Source organism: Diadema antillarum, unplaced genomic scaffold, assembly GCF_040938485.1.
Source record: "Diadema antillarum isolate AM-2024a unplaced genomic scaffold, OU_Dant_1.0 seq00000183_RagTag, whole genome shotgun sequence".
NCBI classification, from domain to species: Eukaryota; Metazoa; Echinodermata; class Echinoidea; order Diadematoida; family Diadematidae; genus Diadema; species Diadema antillarum.
This window is the reverse complement of record NW_027271250.1, coordinates 952,929-976,110: the sequence shown is the minus strand read 5'-3', so window position 1 is coordinate 976,110 and position 23,182 is coordinate 952,929. Positions and strand designations below refer to the sequence as shown.

Below are 23,182 nucleotides of genomic sequence, written 5' to 3'. Positions count from 1 at the left end.
GGCATGGACGAGCCGCTCAGCTGATGATTGATCAAGCAGACGCCTGATCTTCCCTATTTTGAAAATACCCCATGATGCAGACTTACAAATGTTTGTGATATGGTGTTTAAGAGTTAAGTGTTTGTCCAAAGTAAAGCCAAGGTCTCTAACACAGTCAGAGACCTTAATAATCCCATCCCGAGTAGTTAGATCTGGTAGAGGAACTGTGCTCCTAAACTGTGATGAGAAATGGATGAGTTCAGACTTGTCTTCATTCAGACGGAGTCTGTTGGCAGTGGACCAGGCTTTGATGTCGTTGAGACATTCTCTCAGTGAATTAACAGCAGCAATCAATTATTGATACCATCACAATTGATGGTCAGCATTCTAAGCTTACCCTTTCCTTTATTTGGCTGGTGTGAAGACCGGCCAAGTTTCTTTGTAGTGCCACAGTCTTTTGGAGATGAGGCTGCTAAAGGTGAATTTGGTTCGTCTGAAGTGACAGAACCTGTCGATGAATTAACAGATGCTTCCTCCCTACTGTGTGACACAGTTAACTCACTGAATGAGTTTGTAGTTGGTACACTGAAGGAGCTGTCGAACAATGATGGTGAAAAGTTTGGTAAACCGCATGAGCAGCAAATCCATGTGATACTGGAGTTGCATAGAGGGTTGTAAATAGCGTCTGGCATGTTCATACAGCTGGCGTGAAACCATTCATTGCATTCCTCGCATTCAATTGCTCTCTGACCCCACTTTGCTGCCTTCCCACAAATCATGCATGGGTAGACAATTTTACGTGGACCAGGATTAATTTCAATGTCGGAACCAAGGAGGAGAACAATAGCCAGATAGTGAAGCTCATGTTTTGCATATGCTCTAAATCTGGTGGGATGATGCTTGATTGAGACAAAGGAGCAAAGTAGATGAGGATGTGTCACATCGAGGTCAATCTTTGACACAGGCTGGAAATAATCTAAGAATTCATTCAAGACTGAGCATCGGGTACATGTCATTGTGGCATTTTTTGTTTCCACGGGATGCTTATACAAATTCGAGTTGGGTAGTTGATGAGTGACAGGGGTTAGCTTGTCAATGGCAATGCCATACACTGACAGTCCCATAGCATTTAAGATCACAAGTGAATGCAGCATTACAGTTACTGTAATGTACAAAAAATGTTTCTCATTTGCTCTTCCAGAACTCATGGTGATGAATGGAAAACGATGAAAGACAAAATAGAGTTGGTCTCACCCAGTTTGGTGCCGAATTTGGGCTCGGGCTGTCTTCAGGCTGAGGTTGAATATCTAAATCCACGCACCAAGTCTCCACAGCTACGCATCTGAAAATCCCCGCGAGAGGGTGACCATCTTGGATCGCACTGCAACAATGTAAAACGCTGTAGGTGGACGAAGGCTTATTACATACTGTAGTGTAGCCCAGTATGTGTATAGCATGCCGTGCAGTGTTGTATTAAGCCTCCACAAATTGGTGCTCAAAATGTCGAAAAACGAAGCAGCGAAAAATTGCAAAAAAGCATCAAATAGTATCTATAAGGTTAAAATAGCTGCTTGGTGATAAAAAGAAAGCACAGATGAACTTTTGTGCGCATAATACACTTGAAAAACGAGAGAGCTGCGCCGAATGCAACCACCGAGATTCACATGCACTCACTGCTGTATGTAATTCACAATCCCTTTTAGGATTAAGATCTTTATTTACAAGTGAATCCAAGGATATGACCGTAAAGTAACAAAGTTTGATGTCATAGCCATTTACCAGCATGGTAAGTGGTTCTAAATAACCTCTCCTGGCCAGAGCGTTTATGCTCACACCTGGTTCCAACCCAAGCTACAACAGACTGTAACATCAACACTTTGGTACTCTATTCATGAAATGTATAGGTATATGAAAAGTTACCGGGTTGTTCCACTTCATTACAATTAAATCTTTGCCTTTCATGACCTTCAGCTCCTTTTTGCACAGGTGGTAAATAGGGACAATCCCTCTTAATATTTGCTCTCTATTCCTGGTGTTTACATCCTAAATATGGAGATCCATTCACAGCAGAATCAGTTTGAAGGACATCACAGCTTTCAAACCAGACACCTCGAGTCAGGACCAACGCTATCCAACAAATGTCCTTGGGCTGCTGCTAGCTGGAATCTGCAGAATAAGATATAGCATGAGAATGACACAAAAAAATGAAAGGATAAGCCACTTCAATAAGAATTCACTCAGAAATTCAACTTTCACATATCAAAACTACAGTAATCATACAAATCTGAAGGCAAATAAGTAATCTTATGCAGTGTGCTACATACTAAAAACATTTTTGTTATAGCAATGCACAAAATCATCTAAAAGACACAATATTCTCCCACATTCACTTCAGCAAAAGTAACTTGATACCTTCAAAATATAAATGGAAAGTCTTTCTATGTGGACAGCATTATGTGTACACATGTATTTATATACATGGGAGCAAAAAACAAACTAAAAAATAAAACACATTGCAAATCATAACACAAGCCCATGCTATAAGACTGCTGCAAAAATTAGTTTTACCCATCTTTCACAATCAGGGACATCTGATATTTGCATTCAAAGTTTACAAGCAAGGTTGGCAGACACAGCAATGTCACACAAATACACAAGCACAACCACAAACAAGCTGATAGATGTTTGGAGAGGCATTCAAACATTTACCTGTTCAATGTCATCAAAGGAACATTGACCTAAAGGCCAGACAATCAAAAAAAAAAAAAAAACAAAAAAAAAAAAACAGGAACGCCATGCACTTGGACCAATAGTGACCCTGCATCACTAAACCACCAAAAAGTCACCAGACATTTTTTGTTACTGTATAAACTGTTATTTTGGAAAGGGTTTAATTTTCACGAATTTTGTGAATCACAGTTGGAATGCGAATCTAAAAACACGTGTGAAAATGTTGCTATGCACAAGGGTAACAGGGCATTTACGACAGCCTCAATGTCAAATCACGAAAACGACATCTCGCGAAAATGTCTGTGCCCTAATTCGCGAAAATAACAGCTTATAATACAGTAATAACAGATGCTGGAAGAGCAGACGCTAAGTTGTAAAATGATACAAAACTCAATACAAACAGACTTTCCTAACCAGTCTACATAATGGAAAGCAAGGACACACTCTGGAAAGTGTTTGCTGAGAAAACAGGCTTTGAAGTTTAAGGTCTATGCAAATACTTAATCTCATCAAGCTGTGCTATGTGCTATAAATGGGAGAAAACAGGATGTAAAACTCTAAAGCAACCACAATGAGGGATAACAAGATTAAGCTGAAAATTTGCACACTCCATTAGCTAGCACATTCTCTTCATGACTACTACTAACTTTCAGAGGAGCAGCATCACCTTTTCAAAGGTTATTAGAGTTGAAAGTGATGAACATGTAAAGGGTTTAAAAAAAATGAAAAGGGGCCTCTATAACATACCTAATCATACTATTCTACAAAAAAAAGTGTTCTAGAAAAGCCACAAAAGAACACAATTTCCCATTCATTTCATGATCTGAAGGGCAATGCCGTGGTTAGTAATGTTACATTCAAACAAATTTAGATATCTATTTCTACTTCTAAATCACCATTTATTCATTTCAAGTCAAAGTCATGTCAATAACATGTTCATACTTCCCAGGTTTATGATATAGACAAGAATGAACACAATTCAATAAATATTAGAATTGCTATGGCAACTAAAAGGGCTGGTTAGTAACGTTATGAAAAAAGGACATGACAAAAGAATCAATGTCTTGTAACAAAAATTGTGCAGAAATTCAAGTTACTTCAAACAAAGTGTTGCATTAATTTCAATTATTGCATCATGACAAATGTTCACACAAATATTTTTAGCACTTCGACTGATACTTTATTAGCTAGACCCCCAAAAGAATGGTTAGTAATGTTACAGTTAGTAACGTTACATTTGTCCGGAGTAATGCCGCAGGTCATTTCACCCTTTTGTAATTGACAAAATGTCACATGACTTCTGGAGTATTGAAATGTATTCATCTTTTACCCTTTAGGGCAATTCCACGGTAACGGAAGGACATTCAGACAGAATTTTCACAGTTTAAAAAAGTACTCTAAGAAAAGTTTGATGGATACAGCATTTCAAATTATAGAGATGTATTACTAGAGCCAAAGACTATAATTTTCACCAACATTTTTGTCATACCTGCTAAAGAGTAATGAAATATGCATATTAATGAGGTCGGTAACGGAAGGACATCAAAACGGACATGGGTTTTCAGGTAAATTAGTTTTTATCAAAACTCTGTGAAGTTTATGGAGCTATTTTAATTTGTTGGTATACAGTTTAATTGCCATAGTTTTAGCTATCATGGAATATATTTGACTTTCAAATATATGTTTACTTATTTTTTAATTAGACCACATAATGTCCATGTGTGTTTGGTAACGGAAGGACGGTAACGGAAGGACATGCAGATTGTCTGTGTAAAGTGTATGGGGAAGATGGGTTATGGTTAGTTTTTATTAAACCTCTCTAAGGTTAATAATTTTTTTCATATGTGGCAGGTATACAGTTTGATCCAAATAGTTTTAGCTTTACTTTTATGTATTCAACTTTGAAACATGTCACCTGGTTTTTTAATTACAGCACATTGTTTTCATTAATGTGTGGTAACGGAAGGACAAAGAGCTTTGTGTGCATACAGTGAAGGATGTTATTTCCAACTTTAATGTTAATCCTTGTAGTCCAATGTGATATTTTTTCTTTCTTTTGCTTAATCCCCCAAATAGCCAAATCTTATGGACCCATTTCACAGTGTGTGAGTGTGTGTGTGTGTGTGTGTGTGGGTGTGGGTGTCTTGGGGGCATATCCCCAGCCCCCCCAGGGCAATGCCGTGGTTAGTAATGTTACATTTAAACAAATTTAGATATCTATTTCTACTTCTAAATCACCATTTATTCATTTCAAGTCAAAATCATGTCAATAACATGTTCATACTTCCCAGGTTTATGATATAGAAAAGAATGAACACAATTCAATAAATATTAGAATTGCTATGGCAACTAAAAGGGCTGGTTAGTAATGTTATGAAAAAAGGACATGACAAAAGAATCAATGTCTTGTAACAAAAATTGTGCAAAAATTCAAGTTACTTCAAACAAAGTGTTGCATTAATTTCAATTATTGCATCATGACAAATGTTCACACAAATATTTTTAGCACTTCGACTGATACTTTATTAGCTAGACCCCCAAAAGAATGGTTAGTAATGTTACAGTTAGTAACGTTACATTTGTCCGGAGTAATGCCGCAGGTCATTTCACCCTTTTGTAATTGACAAAATGTCACATGACTTCTGGAGTATTGAAATGTATTCATCTTTTACCCTTTATAGCAAAACTTTGGGGAAAAATTTTCAAAGGAACTAAATTATGGCAAACCCACTGTAATTGGCATTTAAGTGAATTTCAGCATCCCCAGTCCCACATGCACATTTTAAATGATGTTTTCAGATCTTGCAAAACCAATAAATACAAAAAATAATATCTACTGAATTTGAAAAACCTTAATGATTGGGGAACATCCATGGCATTAGTTGATACCTAAATTAAAGAGTAAGATAAAGAGGCACATTTCTTTTATCCATGTCATGTCCACCTAACTGCGGAATTGCCCTTAAACATTTGAATTACATAGAAGAATTACTCTTTCAAAAAATATTGACCCATTTCACCTATTTGGGGTTTTCACATGAAATTGGGTGGTGAGACTGTTGGTTTTGTAATGCACTGTCACAAACAGTGTATGTTTTCACAATCACCCTAATATTCCTACCAAATAATTCAAATTCACCTAATGTCAAGTTCATTGGACAGGAATTTGAAGCCATTGACATCCAATGTATGGTGATTCAGCCAGCAATGACAATTGTTGGAAGGAATGCTTTGTGTGACCATGGTCAGTTAGAATTGTTTTGTTCTTATATCTAAAGTCATTCATGAAAGGCCCACAGAAAGAAATACGAGAACAATACAGACACACAAGATCATAGTCAGTACCTTTATATGCATATTCCAAAGCACTTGCTATTGTCTGCATGTCGGTCTCTATGCTGCGCGCCCAGTTTTCCACATGTCCAAGTTCCTGTGAGTGAAAGTTATCAATTAATCAATGTTATCAATTAATTCTGTGACTCATAGTTCCCCATCTTTTTGCCTTAACTATGTATCCATGAAGGATGATTACAATTACCTGGTACTTAATCCGATGAAGGACATAATGGTAGGGACACGCAGAATTGTGATGTATATCATTCTTCTCATTCATTACTTTCATGACAGAATTGATAAAACAAGCAGTAAGCAAAAATTTTGAGAATTCTTGATATCACCATCAACCTTGATTTATGCAGCAGCATTTCTATCTTTATTTTTTTTTCCATTACATGTTTGCCATGTAACACAGACAGGGGAACTTTTGTACTTGTATTTTTTTTTTCAACTGATTCCTAACACAAGCATTCAAAGGAATACCTGTCAATGTTCTTTTACATCATTAGTGACTTATGATGTTTGACATAAGCAAGTTTTATGTGGACTATTGCTGCCTAGAAGAGGCAGCATTTTCACCAGTTATCTTACATTACAGCTCTTTCTTTTGAATCTAATGACTACTATTGACATATCACTTCAGTTGAACCCAAGACAATTTTTGGTCAACAAGGACAATCTTGAGAGGGAGTCACCTCACCAAAATACAGAGAGGGGGAAAGAGAATATGTATTAACCCGTTGAGGACGGACTGATTTTGCTACAACACGCATTTCCCATAGACCTCTGCCCGAGTATACTTGGGACTCGTCCTCAACAGGTTAAGGGGGAGGGGGAAAGGGGAATATATATGAATGAAGTCCTAAAGGAAACATACCTTCAGGGCTTGATTAAAGTTCTCTACAAGGGAAAGCCACTGTTGACTCTGTTTGGCAAACTGGGCTGCATTCGCCTGAAGCTGCTTTGTCTCGGCATCTAGCTTCTTCTCATTCTTATATGCCACTGCAACTCTGAAAGAGGCACAACGATTTCATGAATTGTAAGCAAACACAGACAAGAAATCCATTGATTTGCATTACTTAAAGTAATTTCATTACCAGATACATATTTGTAATTATACATGCACTGAGAAAGATTAGTAACAGTGAAAACTACACTTTCACCACTTTCACAGGTATGACCTCTTATCACAATTACCAAGGAGATGGCACCTGTAAGAGTCATGCAAAGCGATCACATTATTAAATTGCACATCCAAATACATGTATTTCATGAATATATGGGGTATATTATTTCCTCCTACTTCCTTTTTTTGTGAATCTTTTGATTATTTAAAAGGAAATTAACTTTGGTAAAAAACAAGGCATTAGCAACATTGTGTCTCGCCCACTTGCGAAAATAACCAGAAATATATCTTTTATATGATATATGACCTAAAATGACCTTTGACCTTACCATGTCACCCCTGATGGCAATAAAATATGCAGGTCCCCCAAGTGCATCTACAACCCAAGTTTGGTTGAAAAGGGAGTGATGGTTGCAAAGCTATCTATCATAGGGGAGTCTTGCAGGTAAACTTTAACGTATGACCTCAAATGACCTTTGACCTTATCATGTGACCTCCTACGGCACCATAATATGAAGGTACCCCCAGTGCATCCATCACCCAAGTTTGATTGCCATTGTAGCAACATGTGTTGAGTTACGTGTGATAAGAGAGTCTTGCACTTTAACGTACGACCTCAAATGACCTTTGACCTTATCATGTGACCTCCAACAGCACCATGACATGAAGGTACCCCCAGTGCATCTGTGACTCAAGTTAGGTTGTAATCCAAGCAACTTATGTGAAGTTATTTGTCAAAAGAGAGTCTTGCAGGTAAACTTTAGCATAGAAAAGAGAGTCTTGCACATACATTGTACTCTTTAATATAAGACCACAAATGACCTTTGACATCATCACATGACCTCCGACAACACCATAACATGAAGATACCCCTAGTGCTTCTGTCACCCAAGTGTGGCTGCCATTGCTGTAACAGTTGCCAAGTTATGCATCATAAGAGAGTCTTGCAGGTAAACTTTAACATTTGTGACGGACGACGGACAGACGGCGGACGGACGACAGACGGATGACAGACGGACGACGGACGGACGACGGACGGACGCCATTTGGATCCCTTATGGGGTGTTGCAAGAAAGTTGCAATCAATTGCAACTTGCAACTGATTGTCACTGGCCAATCAAAATCATTGTTGCATGCATGTCTTCTCAATAGGGCAGACCCTAAGCCAATCAGAATGATTGTTTCAAAATTAGCAATTATTTGCAATTGATCGCAACTTTCTTGCAAAACCCCATAAGTCTCGCCTTCACCTTCGGTGGGCGAGACAAAAACAACAACAGACAACAAACTGCATGAAACTGTGTTTGGTGAAAGCAACATTTTGTGCTTGATATATGTACAAAGGCAAGCATGTTTACCCTGGCCATTGAGATCATTCTAAACAAAGCAATCCATTCCTTACCCTGTCTATTCTACAGATAATTCTAAAAATGCAATCAATACACTATGGGAATGCATTGCATTGTTAGAATGATCTCTATGGACAGAATACATGTGCTGACCATTTTTTTTTTTGGTAAACTCTGAACAAAAATATATGATAACAAATGAATTAAAATGTTCAAAAAAGAAATAGACATGATTTTTCATTGACATGCCCTCAATACCATATGTTTGCAAATACATGGACAAATACAGTTTAGATTATTTACCATTTGCAAAGGAAACAAAAACCCAGCTTTAGTGTTTAAAAATAGTTCTTAAATGTGAGTTGGGGATAGAAACCACCGATGTAAAAATGTTATTCAGTATAATCAATGTTAAGGATAACACAAAATGTGAACAATAATTGTTTCTGGACTAATCCGTTTAGTTATGGTTCATTGAGAAATATAGTGACATCTCCTTTGTTTTAGGCTTTACAGTGAAATTTTTCTATGGTAGGATGTTTTGTGATATCTAACCTACACATATGCATCAAATGTGATGTTGTGAACATTTATAAATCACTGCTCCCAATGGTAAACAGTACCTTAAAATAAACTTGACAATGACAAAAGGTATCTCATTATGATTGTATCTCACTGATTTCCCCACTGAACAAAATGATTACAGCTACATTAATTATATACATTTACTGGCTATCAACACAGCAACACCATCAAAACATAAACATTTGTAGCTGTTATGCAATTTGACAAAATTACCAAGGTGAGCTCACCACCTGCAGGGTTTGAGTTCTGAGGTACACATTGACACCCTAATGTTTTTCTATCAATAGAAACTTGAAATATCTCACAATTTGCCCAAAATTTTACTCGCATGTCAAGAAAATACTCTGAATTCACAAGCACCCATTAAAAATGCGATTTGCGGTACATGCTCTGAGATAACTGCTTTGAACACGTGGGGTGTTATTTTGATGCACTCAGTTGCACCATAATTTTGAAACCAACACCCCCATCCTCCATTGACAATATGTGTGAAATGCACATAAGGCTGCGTTCACATAGAAGTATTCGGTATTCGGTATTCGGGCACCGAATACACCATCAACCGCACCGTCAACTCACCATCCCATGCAGTGAGGATTTCTTCCTCCTACATCCCAGCAAATCTTATTAACAATTTCTAAACTGCATCAGAATGTCAGTCTACATGCTTATTTTTGCTAAAGGGCAAATCCAGACCAAAAGTGTCATTATTTCATAAACGAGAGACAGTATACGCTGCAAGAAAATCGAACAAGCTCGATTCCCACTTTGCTATACTTTTCGCAGCTATTCGGTACTTTCGAATAGTGCCCTCTTATGTGAACCAGTGTGAGGAAATCCTATCGTTCGATTCAAGCTATTCGCGTGCCCTCGAAAAACAAGCCCGAATACCCAAATAGTATACTTCTATGTGAACGCAGCATTATGCTATTCCAATATGCATTTATAATCTATGGTATCATTGTTTTGCTGTTGATCTTGTTTATTATCGGGTTTTTCAGTAATATTTGGGCATCTTCACATCCCCAAGAAGAATGCAAAACCACTGCGCGTAGTCTCATGCGTGGAATGTTCGTCCTGTACGTGCAATGCAGCAAATAGAGCCTAACGTTAGAGCCTGAGGGGGTGTCGGTTTCAATGTACAGTGTTGATGTGTTGGACACCTACATTATACAGCTGTACTATACTGGTTTCATTGTGGTTTTACACTCACCTACTGTTCAGATTTTCAACCAGCGAGCGAGTCACTGCTGTTGCAGCTGCTGCAGCTTCCTTCTTGCGTTTTTCTGGAGAGATGAGAAAGGGGACAGACTAACGTTTGGTTTGTTTCGTATCAACATGCATGATATGAGCTGCATTAACAACTTTTATTGCTTTCTAGATCTAGATCTACTATATAGGTCATGCATTGCTAAATACTTCATAAATTATACCACTTTTGACTCAATGACTGTCAGGTGGATATGCTGGCAAGCACCACTTTAATAGGATTCAAGTAAACTTGAATGTTGTTGATCGTACTTTCATAGATCTAACTATTAACGTTTCATGTCATCATTCCATTTCCACATGCACATGAATGCTTATCTCAGACTAACATCAGACTAACACACTAACACAGACATCTTATCCAGTCAATGGATTTGAAATTTGTGCGCATGTGATGTGTGCGCATGCGCTGGCCGTCAATTCAGTGTAGCTGTCCCAGGTTCCTCTCGACTGAGTCACATTAAGTCATCAATTCGAACAGAAAGGGACTAGATCTATTGGCAGAACGAAACGTTGCATGTTACCTGTTGTCAACACTTCAACTTCACCTGTAAGTCTTCAAATTGAAGAAATTTTTCAATTTTAAGTTGATATTTATCCGCGATATTACCCCTGTCATGATCCTGAATGACAGTCCGCAGCCCCATTACGCTACGCGTTTGGGGCTGCTGATTGCAGTTAATCTCAGACATCATCAGTGAATTTTAAACTAACATTAACAAAGCTATGAATATGATTGTACAAATGACCTTTCGATTCGCTTTCCGCTCACGTTCATGCGTGAATAAAAAGTGGAACTAAACACTGGTGTCGGCCTGGCTTATCGTTCTCAGCTTACATCAAAATTTGCAAAGTCTCAATTGAATTTAACCAGCTTTATTATAACTAACTGTTAGAAGGGTCACGGTATACACTGTATACCACCCGAAAATACACAGCCCTGTCGCTATTGTATAGTATGGTAGCCCTACTACATATCGACCACCTTCTTTTAAACCGACCGCATATAGTTCGCGCACTGAACACTTAGTACAACTTGTACGCACTTCTCTGCGCGCAAAGCACATAAAAATGGATTGGCTTTGAATGTTGTAGATGAGGATGGTGTGGGAAAACGTGATAATTCACTGTTCATTAAAGGTTTTAATCAAGGACAAAATTTCGAATTAATATTTTCACCGAATCGTAATGACAGCACAATGTAATGTCTATGGAAGTTTCTAAAAGGCTTCTAAAAAGCTTCGTACATTGTACACGGTGTTCAATACAACTCGGTTTGCGTGCATTGTCAATGCAAAAAACAGCGGTCGATTCTAATAACGTGATTTACCGCGGGGAGCTGAAACGAGGCCACGCAAGTTCGTCGGCGATATTTTTGCACTGAAACTTCGAATCGAAAAGGGAACAACGGCATTTGATAGAGCTGGATTTTCTCAATCACGTAGGTCATGTTTTTTACGTGAATTTCAGTGTTAAATATTCTTATCAAGCAAATAAACATTAGGCGGTCGATGAGTAGACCTAGTAGGTCCAACCGCAACCCTACAGGCACGGCCGGCCCGGTGCGGGTTGGAGGCGGAGGGCTACTACCGTGTTAGAGTCTACACAGTTCAGTGTCTCACTACCAGTGGCAGTGATGTTTGTGATATCGCACCTTGAATCTCTCGTCTTGCCAGATGCTTGGCCTGATGTTCCTTGAGCATTGATGACAACATAACTGCAGATAGTGTAGATGAAGCAGACAAACCCTTCACGTACTCGGTAAACAGACTTCACCTCAGAGAAGGTCCAAGTCCCAAGACCAAATTCTGACCATCATTTGTACGCTTTCGACAACAGCAATTCGGCATTGATGCACGGTCCGGATCCGCGCCGCATAAAAAGCAGAAGCCGGTTTAGTTGCGGTCCGATCCGACATGCATGCATGGGATCCGGATTCGAGCGGGGACCGAGTGTACAAAGATACACGGTACTTTTTTTTCTTCTTCTTCTCCTTCTCCTCCTTCTTCTTCTTCTTCTTCTTCTTCTTCTTCTTCTTCTTCTTCTTTCTTCTTCTTCTTCTTCTTCTTCTTCTTCTTCTTCTTCTTCTTCTTCTTCAATTCTTTATTCGAATTTCGTTCAATTTCATATCACAGAAACAGAAACGTTCACAAAAACAAAACAAAACATCATACAAAGAAAAAAAACTGCATTATGCACAAACATTGTACAAAATAATAATAATAGTGAGACTCTTATAAAGCGCACATTTCTACCTAAAAGAGATAAGATACCCTCCCTGACGGTGCCTCTCCATAACGTCATACTTACATTGTAACTCTTTTACCAAGGAAACAAAATCCGCTTTTTTTTTAAAACACATATTCTCGCAAAAAGCCCGCAAAACGGGAACATAATAGATAAATTGCTTAAAACACAAAACGGGGCATATTTCACTGCTTTTCGAAAGAAAAAAAAGAGAGAGAGAGAGAAAAAAAACACGAGGGCAATTGCGAGAAAACATATACACACATGCAAACACACATACCCACAAAACGCCAACATGCACCCCCCCCCCCCCCCCCACCCATCACCCCGTGCCTTCAGCCCTCAGGTTTCAGGTTTTATTCACATTTGAATGTCATGCCGTGTACAAAATTGCCATTTTGTTTCTCATACAATAAAATACTTCCAATCATATTGTGGAAATGTGGAAATGGTAGAAGCAATAGAGAGGGAAAAAAAGCGACAACGATGTGACATTAACTCGCAGATACGGCAAAATCAAGACAGAAAAAGAAAATCACATATCACCCTCGTTATGCATATTCCCACTTTAACAAATGCATTCCAACTGTTCCTCTTTTAATCGCTATCTTATTTTCTTCTTCTTTACACATCTTAAAATACTTCATAACATCATTAAAACTTTGATACATCCCCTTCTGATTTCGCTAAATATAAAATATATTTAATCATCAATATAATTGTATGCCATCCTTTGACTTTTAACGAGTTTCCGGATATACCTCTATAAACAACTTCCCAATTCATATTTCCTAGTTCTTCTAAATTAAATTTCTGAATAATAATTTGCCACAATCCTGCACTTTTAGTACACTCCCAAAATAAATGTGAATATGTCTCAGTGCTCTTTTTGCATAAAGAACAGAGATCATCCGAAACAAACCAAAATCTCAACAGATTAACTTTTGTATAAAGTGCACCATGAAGTTTAAACTGAAATTCCTATATAAGCTTTGGGATAAGAGTTGTAACTCTGGGTCGGAGAAAAATATCTTAGGTTACTTCTGGGGAGAAGACAAAATTACTCTGTTGATCTCGTACAAATGTATATAACTGCTGTATAAATCAGTTTAAAAGATGCGTGTAAATCTTTCTCGAAGGTATGTCACCAATCCTAATTTCTTTTCCATGTATAAATTCTAAAAAACATACACTTGAAAAGGTTTGTACTAACGATAAACTACAAACCGTCCACTTTTCAAAATTGCATCACAAATCCTCCAAACATATTCAATTTCCTCACTAAATAACCCTGCTTTTTGAAAATAAATGTTTGGCCGTATACCTTTTCCATCAAAATAATGACATAATCTGTAAACATTTTTCCTAAAAAGATTTTCATTATATATCATTTTACCTTTAAAAAAAAAATATATATATATATATAATTATATATATATATATAATCAAGTACTACTAGTATTTGATTCATATGCCCCTCTTCTAAATTTCTCAAACTTCCCAAATCTTGCCACGCTTGTAAAATCTCTTTGTAAAATTTCGGAACTTCAAAGAAAGTTTATTTGTTTCAGAATTACACTGAAAAATTAAAATGCCACCAACTGACCTAAAAGCATATTGAAAATACTTTTTCCAGCTCATATTCTTTTGTCCACAAAAAGTCTTTTCACCCACATAGTTTATACTCTTTGAGCTTTAACAAACAACTCAAAATAATCATTTTAAGTCCCTCTTCTCCATAATCTTGATACAAAATAACCCTTTTAATGCGGTCTTTTCCTTTTCATAAAAATCCAAAACAGATCTTTTTAACCAGAGCTGCAAAATATACCTGGTTATACGAAGGAACAACAATTGACGATGATATATAATTCAATCTAGATAATGCGTATGTTTTAAGTAAATGAATCTTACCCATCAAAGATAAATCTCTTTGTTTCCAAATAACTTAATAATCTTTTTATTTTACTAAGTATCTCTTTATAATTAATTTCTTCTCTCAATTTAAGATCTGTCGACCAAGGTTTCACGATCTGTACACCAAGGTTTCACGGACACAGCGCGCACTCTTATAAATCGTGTGTGTGTGTGTGTGTGTGTAGTCAGGTAGTGTACGACCGGTAGTGTGTTGTCTAATAGCATGTATACGCATAAACCAAAGAAATTACCTAAAATCTCTAAAAAGTTATATACATTTGTATATCAAAAAAATCACAATCAGGGATTAAAATGAAACAAGTTCAAATGCAAACAAGTCAACACACAATCCTATTCCCGTCGTCATCGTTGTTGTTTATGTAACCCTATAAAACGCAAGCTATTTTGATCCTTCCCAAGCACAAGGGGGGCATATTGTGTCTCTAAATAACTTCTTTATTATTCGATGAATCACCATATTTGGCACATGCGTAGAGCAACTCAAATTCTACATGACCCTACATTTGAACTTTTTCAAGAACCCCCATTGAGGGCGCTGTTTACCAAAATATTAAGAAATACATATGAAATAATTATGCTGAAAACATGGTTTTTCTTTATGATTTTTTTTTATATCCCGAGTCCATATGTCTTTATGTTGGACCAATCATTTTCATAATATTTGCCACAAACCTAAAGCAAGTCAAACTTCATTGTTTGTCATGGTTAAAATTCTCATGGGCCCCGAATGGGGGTGCTATTCATTACAGTATAATAGTGAAGAAATATGTGGCCTATGATGCATTGTGTGGGAGAGGTATAGCAGTTATCACATTTCATACTTCTATAATGTTAACATTTTTAGTTTGCAGATTGATGATATGATAAACAAATGATACTAAACAATAAGAAAAAAAAATCAAAATGACACAAAATACAAGCATTTTTTTTTCTTTTGCCTCGTCCGAGGATTTATTCAGGATTCCATTCAAAGTACACAATCAACATAATGATAACGATGTCACATGAAAGCGATACAAACACAATTAGAGGTTCAACATTTCGTTTGGTAGTAATTGTTCATTTTCCCCTAGTGTTCCTCTATGTTTCATACAACATTGTATTTCTATTCTCATTCTAATTTATCTCACAAACACATGTTTTAAAGAACAGCTTCTTTTATCATTACTGGTTTCATTCCGTTTCAAAATAAGCTTATGAATACTCCAAAATGCTATTGTCAAAAACAAACTATACTGACTCCTGCACTTTTATATGTTCAACAAATGTGAAACGTTAATATTTGTTACTGGTGCATGGTATACATCTTGTAACAAACTCTTTACTTATTAAAAAAAAAATCCGTTCACTTTGCATACAATGAAGGCATGAATGATGTCCTCTCTTACGTTGCAATTCGGGCACAAATCATCATAATATATGTTAAACCCCATTTGAATAGATTGCTTCTTATTGGCAATAAATCATACAACAATTTCAAATAAATTCTCGTAATTTGTTTTATTTCATGTATTCAATACCGCTTGAATTTTTGAAGATATTGGAAAATATGATGTTCAAGTTCATTTGGAAAGAAAAAAAAATAAAGCGAAGCATTATTATAGAGGATTTCGGTAAAGGTGGAATAAAAATGATGGATATACAAAAACAAATGTTAAGTTTTCGGTTGAAATGGCTGGGTCTTTTTCTCAATGACTCTGGAGATATACGGAAAATAATGTGTTCTTATTGCTTTGATTTACTGGGGGTATTATTTTGCTGCTGAATTGTAACTACTGCATAACATGAGTATTACTAATGATATTGATAAAAACGTTTCATAAGTTTTATAAGACATTTTACAGGCATGAGAACAAATACGATATTGTACCACAGTGAAAGATATCAACACTGGAAACAGTGGGTCAACTGATGTTTTTAAACCAGATTGTTTGGCATATCAAACTCATATTGTTTGATAAGCATTCGCTGTTTTATAAAGATTGGTATGAAAATGGCATACTCTACTTTGGAGATTTAGAAACAATAAATGGTTTCCGGTCTTTGGAATACATTATGTCAGAAATTAATTTCAAGAGAAGAAAATGTACGGCAATTTTTTATTATGCAATTTTAGAAGAAAAAAAATACCATTAGTGTGGATCAACATGATAAATAAGGAAATATTAGATAATCATAATCAAAAGAAAATGTATTGTGTATTCCAAATTCACGTGTTCCAAAAAAAAAGCAGCAAGGCATTGTATAATTTGATTCCTTCCAAAAATTTGTTAACTGATATATGTTCTTTATATTGGGAGAACAAGTTTCATGTCCAAGCTGACTGGGCCTGTGTATTCAGATATAAGTTAAAATACAAGCATGTTACTTCCAACAGATATGTTGCGTCTTTACAGAAAGATCTTGCTCATTTCCTGGCCAGATAAGTGGCTTCTCAGGTTCCATCCGGAAAAGTGCTGTGTCCTTACAATAATCAAGACAATCTATATGACTATACTATTAAAATTGGAAATGTTGTATGTAACATTTCACATGTAGACTTATGTATGGACTTCGGAGTGGTGGTTGATTCTAAATTTAACTTTAATCAACATTTCCAGGCACAAATTAAAGCCAATAGATTTTGTGGTGAGTTTGACATTTGTAGGCCCTATATAATTTGATAAGATACAATGGCTATTATATTTTGGATCCAAAATTAATCCTCTTTATATTTTGGATCAAAAATTTGTCTTCCATTGATTGGTTAAAAGAGCTTCATGTGATTATAGGTATTTTGAACTATTTTAGAGTGTTGGTGTGTTTGACACTCCATGAAGTACTATTTGCAAAATGACGTCACTTTTGGTGACGACATTTTGCAAATAGTATATACTATTTGCAAAATGATGTCACAATCACCCTTCTTTACAATCAAGTGTACGTGGTCCGTCCACGTCCGGTCCCGAATTCTAGTGTTCAGATTTGCAGCGGCCATACGAGCGCTTGGATACATGCGACGGGCAACTCTGGCGGTGCCACGGCTGATACGTTTTTCAATTTCCGGTTTCTCGCACTGTTGCGTATTGCAGGCGCTGCGCTGCCGCCGCAGTGCGGCTAAGCCTAACTGCGACCAGCCCCAACACGCAGTGTTGCAGTGTAACTGTGTACACGGAGCGTCCCGGGGTTAGGCTAAGCCTATAATGATTTTCACTTTTTATTCAAATTTTTGATCCAAAATATAAAACAAATATACTTTGCCTAGTTTCGAGTTTCTTGTTAAAACTATGGGCAGAGGTGACTCCAAACTAGTACTATTCACTGAGGGGCGCAGAGGTGACTCCAAACTAGTACTATTCACTGAGGGGCGCATAGTTTTAACAAGAAACTCTCAAGGCCAAGTATATTTGTATACTATATAGTGATTGGTTGAAAAAGCTTCACGTGATTATAGGTATTTTCAGCTAATACTATTTGCAAAATGACGTCACAAAGCAATTCTGAAATTGTGCGCAGCTTTGTACCTGTCGCTCTGTGTAATGTAACATTTTTTAACAAACAATTGTGACATCACAAAGTAGTTCTGACATCGTGCATTGCGCCGTACTGTCACTCTGTAAAATGTATTATAAAATGGGTTCAAGAATGTAGCCAATAGGAAGCGCTGAAATGAGACACACCTCCTTCCTTTACTTCAGTACAATTGCACTGCCTGTAATCCTATGGTAGATTGCCGATCGTCTGTGCGCGCGGCGGCTCCTTTGATGAATTGCATGCATACGCGTACGCGCTGTCAATCCTGTAAACAACTTCTAGTTCGGGCTGCCGGCCGGCCGGCCTGTCTTCCCTTGTGCATAACATAATTATGTGGCGTACGTACGTATACTGTACCGTACTATACGTACACTTTGTACAGTACAGTAGACCAAGCGTTATGGGACCGGACGCGTACATGGAGTCACTTTGAAGAGCAAATCCAACGATTTAGCAGGTTAATTCTCACGCCGTTTTCAGAGTATGTTGTCTAGTAGGCCTATATGAGGAGTCTATATCAAGTCTTTAAGGTAAAGGGTGCATATTCTATGTAAAATAAGTAAGTTTTCATGCTGGTGTCCGGAAACCCAACCCCCCATTATATGGAGGTGTATCCTATTACCGAACGATTTTTGTTTTATTGCTCCAAACGGGCAACATTATGCAATAATTCAGCCAAAAATATCCTTATAGATAATTGAAATGCTGATGACTTTAGCTGTAACGAAAATACTTGAAAAATAAGCCAACTTCTAGAAAAAATCCGTATTTCAAATAACCCTTCCACAAAAGTTGTCTCTTTTTACCGACGCAAATCGTATTGTATTACCGAACGTGCGCCCTCTGTATGGGGAAAATTGTACATTGTATTTTCGGTCAATGTTTATTAACGCAGGACAACGAATATCGAAATCTTAGCAATTATTACGTAAATTTGATGTAAATTGCGTTTTGTTTTGTTTTTTGATGCAGTTTAGCAATTTTCGGCACTGGCTTCCCCTGTGAGATAACAGCGCGTAGTGCAATGAATGCGTATTCGAGTTGTTGTACGCGCTCCATTGACAAAGTACGCGTTCGGTAATAGGATACCGTTCGGTAATAGGATACCTGACTATACTTATACTGTATGTGCGGGACTTCCGCGAGTGCGACGTGCGTAAAAGTTTGGGACGAACATCTTCGGACGTCTTGACCCACAAAGGTAAGTGAAAAACGCTGAAAAATGATGTTAGTTTTCGAATTTTCGACCCATTTTATAAAACAAATGATGCACAGGATTATTTCGTGACGTTAGTGTAGGCGTAGCTCACTCTATCCTGTGCATCATTTGTATAACAATTTCTTAAAAAATAATTGTGACGCCACAAAGCAATTTTGACATTGCGCACTGCTCATACCGTCACTCTGTGAAATGTATCAATTTCTAACAAAACAATTGTGACGTCATGAAACAATTCTATTGCGCACTGCTTTGCACGTACAGTACTGTGCGTCGCGCTTGTCAAATGTACATGTACTAGCTAGTACACTGTAGTAACATTTCTAAAACAAAACATCACAAGTTATCCACAACGCAGTTCTGACATCGTGCGCTGCTACCCAATACATGCTTCTTATGGTCAATGTAGGATCCCTTCACAACATCGCATCCACCATACGACTTCTTGCTTTCCATTTCCCCCATTTCCACTTCTTTTGTTTAAATTGTTGATACAAGATATGAAACAAAAATACATTTCCTAATTTTGAGTTTCTTGTTCAAACTATAGGCCTCGGTGCTTCCAAAAGAACTATTCACTCAGGGAATAGTTCTTTTGGAGTCACCGCTGCCCATAGTTACCTCCGCCAACGGAGGAGGTTTTATGTTTTCTTTAGCGTTGGTTTGTTTGTTTTTTTTTGTCCGTGTGCAAAATAACTCAAAAAGTTGTGCACGGATTTGGATCTTGCAGGAAAGATTGAAATGACACAAGGAACAAATGGTTAAATTTTGGTAGTGATCCGGAAATTTTTATGGACTTTATGAAGGATTTTCGATGTTTCGGCAGGTAGGATCAATGAATTTGAAAGTTCAAGCTGCGCATTATTTAGGTTTTCATACGCGCACTAAAGTGCGTGCTCTAGTTTCTGCTATGTACTTTATCAAGGCGAGGCGCGCCACGCAGCTGAGGGTTTGTGACGTAACAAAGGCTCCTATACTGGGAAATCGGGCGATTTTTTTCAACATGCATACGTATGGGTGAAAATCACTGATCTCTGTGAAAGAGCAATAATAATAATAATAATAATAATAATACATGTAGTGGCGATTTGTCATAGCGCACAGGTCCACTTTCAAGTGCTCATGGCGCTTCAAAAATGAAAAGATATATATACATGCATATATACATGTTCAAACATGTCAACAAAGAAGAAAATGCAAAAAAAAAAAAAACAAATATAGAAACCAAATAAAGAATACAACATATACCAATTAAAAATACAATATTGTTAATGACATACAGCAATTACAGTCCTCAGTGTGAGAGGAACAGATAAGTTTTAAGTTTGGATTTGAATGACTCTGTAGATGACAGTTCCCTTAACTGAATAGGTAACTGATTCCACAATTTTGGTCCCATAACGGAGAAAGCACGATCACCCCATCCATGTTTTACTCTTGGAGTTTGGAGTAACAATGTATCTGATGATGAACGTAGCCTTCGAAAAGCAGCGCTCTACTTGGCGGAGGTCTGCGCTCTCAAAGTGCTTTTATAGTTTTAGTTCAACAAGAAACTCTCAAGGCAAAGTAAATTTGTATGCTAGGAACAGGGCCGGCGGAACCCCCCCCCCCCTCAAACTTTTTAAGCATCATACAAAGGAATACATAAGGTGTAACCACTTTGGCCCCCCCCCCCCCCCCACCTTTTTTTTTTTTTTTTTTTTTTTTTTTTTACCTGAGTGCGTAAGTGGCACTAGGAAGAAATAGATAGAAACCTTGAAGTCAGCGTGGTAAGGCCTTTGTTTTTGCTCTGGAGATCATTTTTACCTTCCCCAAGGGAGGAGGTTATGTTTTCATTACCATTTGTTTGTTTGTTCTTCTTCTTCTTCTGATTAAGTCTGCCTCCTTCAATAGACTGAAGATTCTTGCAGACTGGTGCTATTTACATTATAATACAATTTATTTACAGATATTTACAAGCACATAGAAAATTTGACGAAAATACTAGCCACTGTGATCAACCGTTAGACGGTTTCGAAATGATCCCACAGATGGCGCTGAAACAATTTCTGACGACAGGAAATTCCAGTTCCTTACAGTTCTTGGGAAGAACGAATGGCGATGCGATTCAGTTCTCGAATATGGTACCTGATAGGAGTGTGGTTGCGAGGCTCTCGTTAACTGAGTAGCCTGTTTGGTGATATAGTCCTGTGCTGAAAGAGGAGTGAGATTATTGTGTATTTTGTACATCATAATTAGCCTGTCATTTTCTCTGCGCTGTTCCAGAGTGGTCCAATTAAGTTCTTGTAGCATTTTGGTGACACTCGAGATGTTATGGTAGCGATTTAAACTGAATCGCGCAGCTCTTCTCTGGACCATTTCCACTTGGTGGATTAGGTTCTTGGTAGATGGGTCCCAAACTGTGGAAGCATACTCAACAATTGGTCGAACCAACGTTTTGTAAGCTGTGGCTTTAACATCAGAAGATTTTATGCGAAGATTGCGTTTTAGAAATGCAAGCACGTTATTGGCTTTATTGACAGTGTTTGTCCGTGTGAAAAATAACTCAGAAAGTTGTGCACAGATTTTGATGAAACTTTGCAGGAAAGGTTAAGAATGACACAAGAAATAGATGATTAAAATTTGGTAGTCATCCGGAAATTTTTATGGATTTTATGAAGGATTTTCGATATTTTGACAGGTAGGGTCAATGAACTTGGGAGTTCAAGCTGCGCATTTTTGAGATTTTCATACGCGCACTAAAGTGCGTACTCTAGTCGCCGCGCAGCTGAGGGTTTATGACGTAACAAAAGCTTCTATATAGAAGCTTTTGTTACGTCATAAACCCTCAGAATCGCCCGATTTCCCAATAACATTTGGAAATCCGGCAATTTCTCAGCATGCACACGTATGGGTGGAAATCACTGATCTCTACTGAAGAGCAAGATCATCGGTGGAAGTGTAGCTGCTTGGCGGAGGTCTGCGCTCTCAGAGTGCTTTTCTAGTTTGTTTTGTTTTGTTTTGTTTTGGTTTTTTTTTTGCTTATCAACTGAAGAAACCCGGGGGCATATCATGGAACAATTTGGTCGGATATTTTTCTGACAAACTGTTACAAGCTACTGAAATCCTTGCATCTGATTGGCTGAGAGCAAATTTTGTCCGACAACTTTGTTGGACAAAATGCTTCATGAAATGCCCCCCCTTCCCCCCCTCCCCCCCCCCCCCCCCCCCCCGGAGTGGCACCCTACAGAACTTGCGCTGTTTTTTGTTTTGTTTTGTTTTGTTTTTTGTTTGTTGGTTTGTGTTTTGTTTTGTTTTGCGTTGTTTCTTGCTTGTCAGTTGAAGAAACCCGGAAATGGCACCCTACAGAACTACAGAAGTTGCCTGAAGACTTTTTTTTTCTTTTTTGCTCGTTAGCTGATGAAACCCGGAAGTGGTACCAGAAGTCTGAAGTGACCCCCTTCCCCCTACTTTTGAAAACGTGGCGCCGGCCATGAGGAAATGAGTAATGTGAAAGCTATCCAGTGTCGGTCTCGCTTGTGCCAAAGAGATTTTTCTCCTCACTCATGAGTCATAATACTGTAATCTCTTTGGCTAGCGCTGATCGCATCAATCGAGGTACAGAACTCACGGAGTTCTGTGGGTACAGTATTCTTTTCAAGTCCCTCGCCTCGCAAACAGTACCAGCGCCCTCTCGAGCCTGCGCCTTCCTGCTTTGCATAGGTACGTATGGGTGTGTGATACTACCGCAAAACAACAGCGAGACTGGGACGAAATCACAGCTCCGTATCGCATCGGATCTCGCATCGAATATCGCCGACCGAACTGTACCCGTTCAGTTCTTACAGTGTACTTGTGATCTGCATGCCAGTAGCTCATCCCACAACATCTACTCAGTATTCAGCCCGTCAC

At 37.8% G+C, this 23,182-nt stretch overlaps 1 protein-coding gene across 1 annotated transcript; it reads right to left on the bottom strand.

Moving 5' to 3' along the window:
* Nucleotides 1-1,712: 1,712 nt before the first annotated feature.
* Nucleotides 1,713-12,238, bottom strand: LOC139728539 (biogenesis of lysosome-related organelles complex 1 subunit 1-like). The gene is made up of 5 exons (XM_071639472.1): nucleotides 12,029-12,238; nucleotides 10,319-10,391; nucleotides 6,923-7,055; nucleotides 6,055-6,139; nucleotides 1,713-2,145 (listed from the first exon to the last, which is right to left on the bottom strand). The coding sequence occupies exons 1-5, from the start codon at nucleotides 12,087-12,089 to the stop codon at nucleotides 2,135-2,137; spliced, it is 363 nt and encodes a 120-aa protein (XP_071495573.1). The 5' UTR covers nucleotides 12,090-12,238; the 3' UTR covers nucleotides 1,713-2,134.
* Nucleotides 12,239-23,182: the final 10,944 nt, after the last annotated feature.

What these genes read in the sequence shown, in the direction of transcription:
- LOC139728539 (XM_071639472.1), bottom strand. Translation starts at nt 12,089, where the DNA reads ATGTTGTCATCAATGCTCAAGGAACATCAGGCCAAGCATCTGGCAAGA. An exon ending in GGCAAGACGAGAGATTCAAG is followed by an intron (nt 10,392 to 12,028) that starts GTGCGATATCAC and finishes TCATCTCTCCAG; the next exon opens with AAAAACGCAAGAAGGAAGCT. An exon ending in GTTGAAAATCTGAACAGTAG is followed by an intron (nt 7,056 to 10,318) that starts GTGAGTGTAAAA and finishes TGCCTCTTTCAG; the next exon opens with AGTTGCAGTGGCATATAAGA.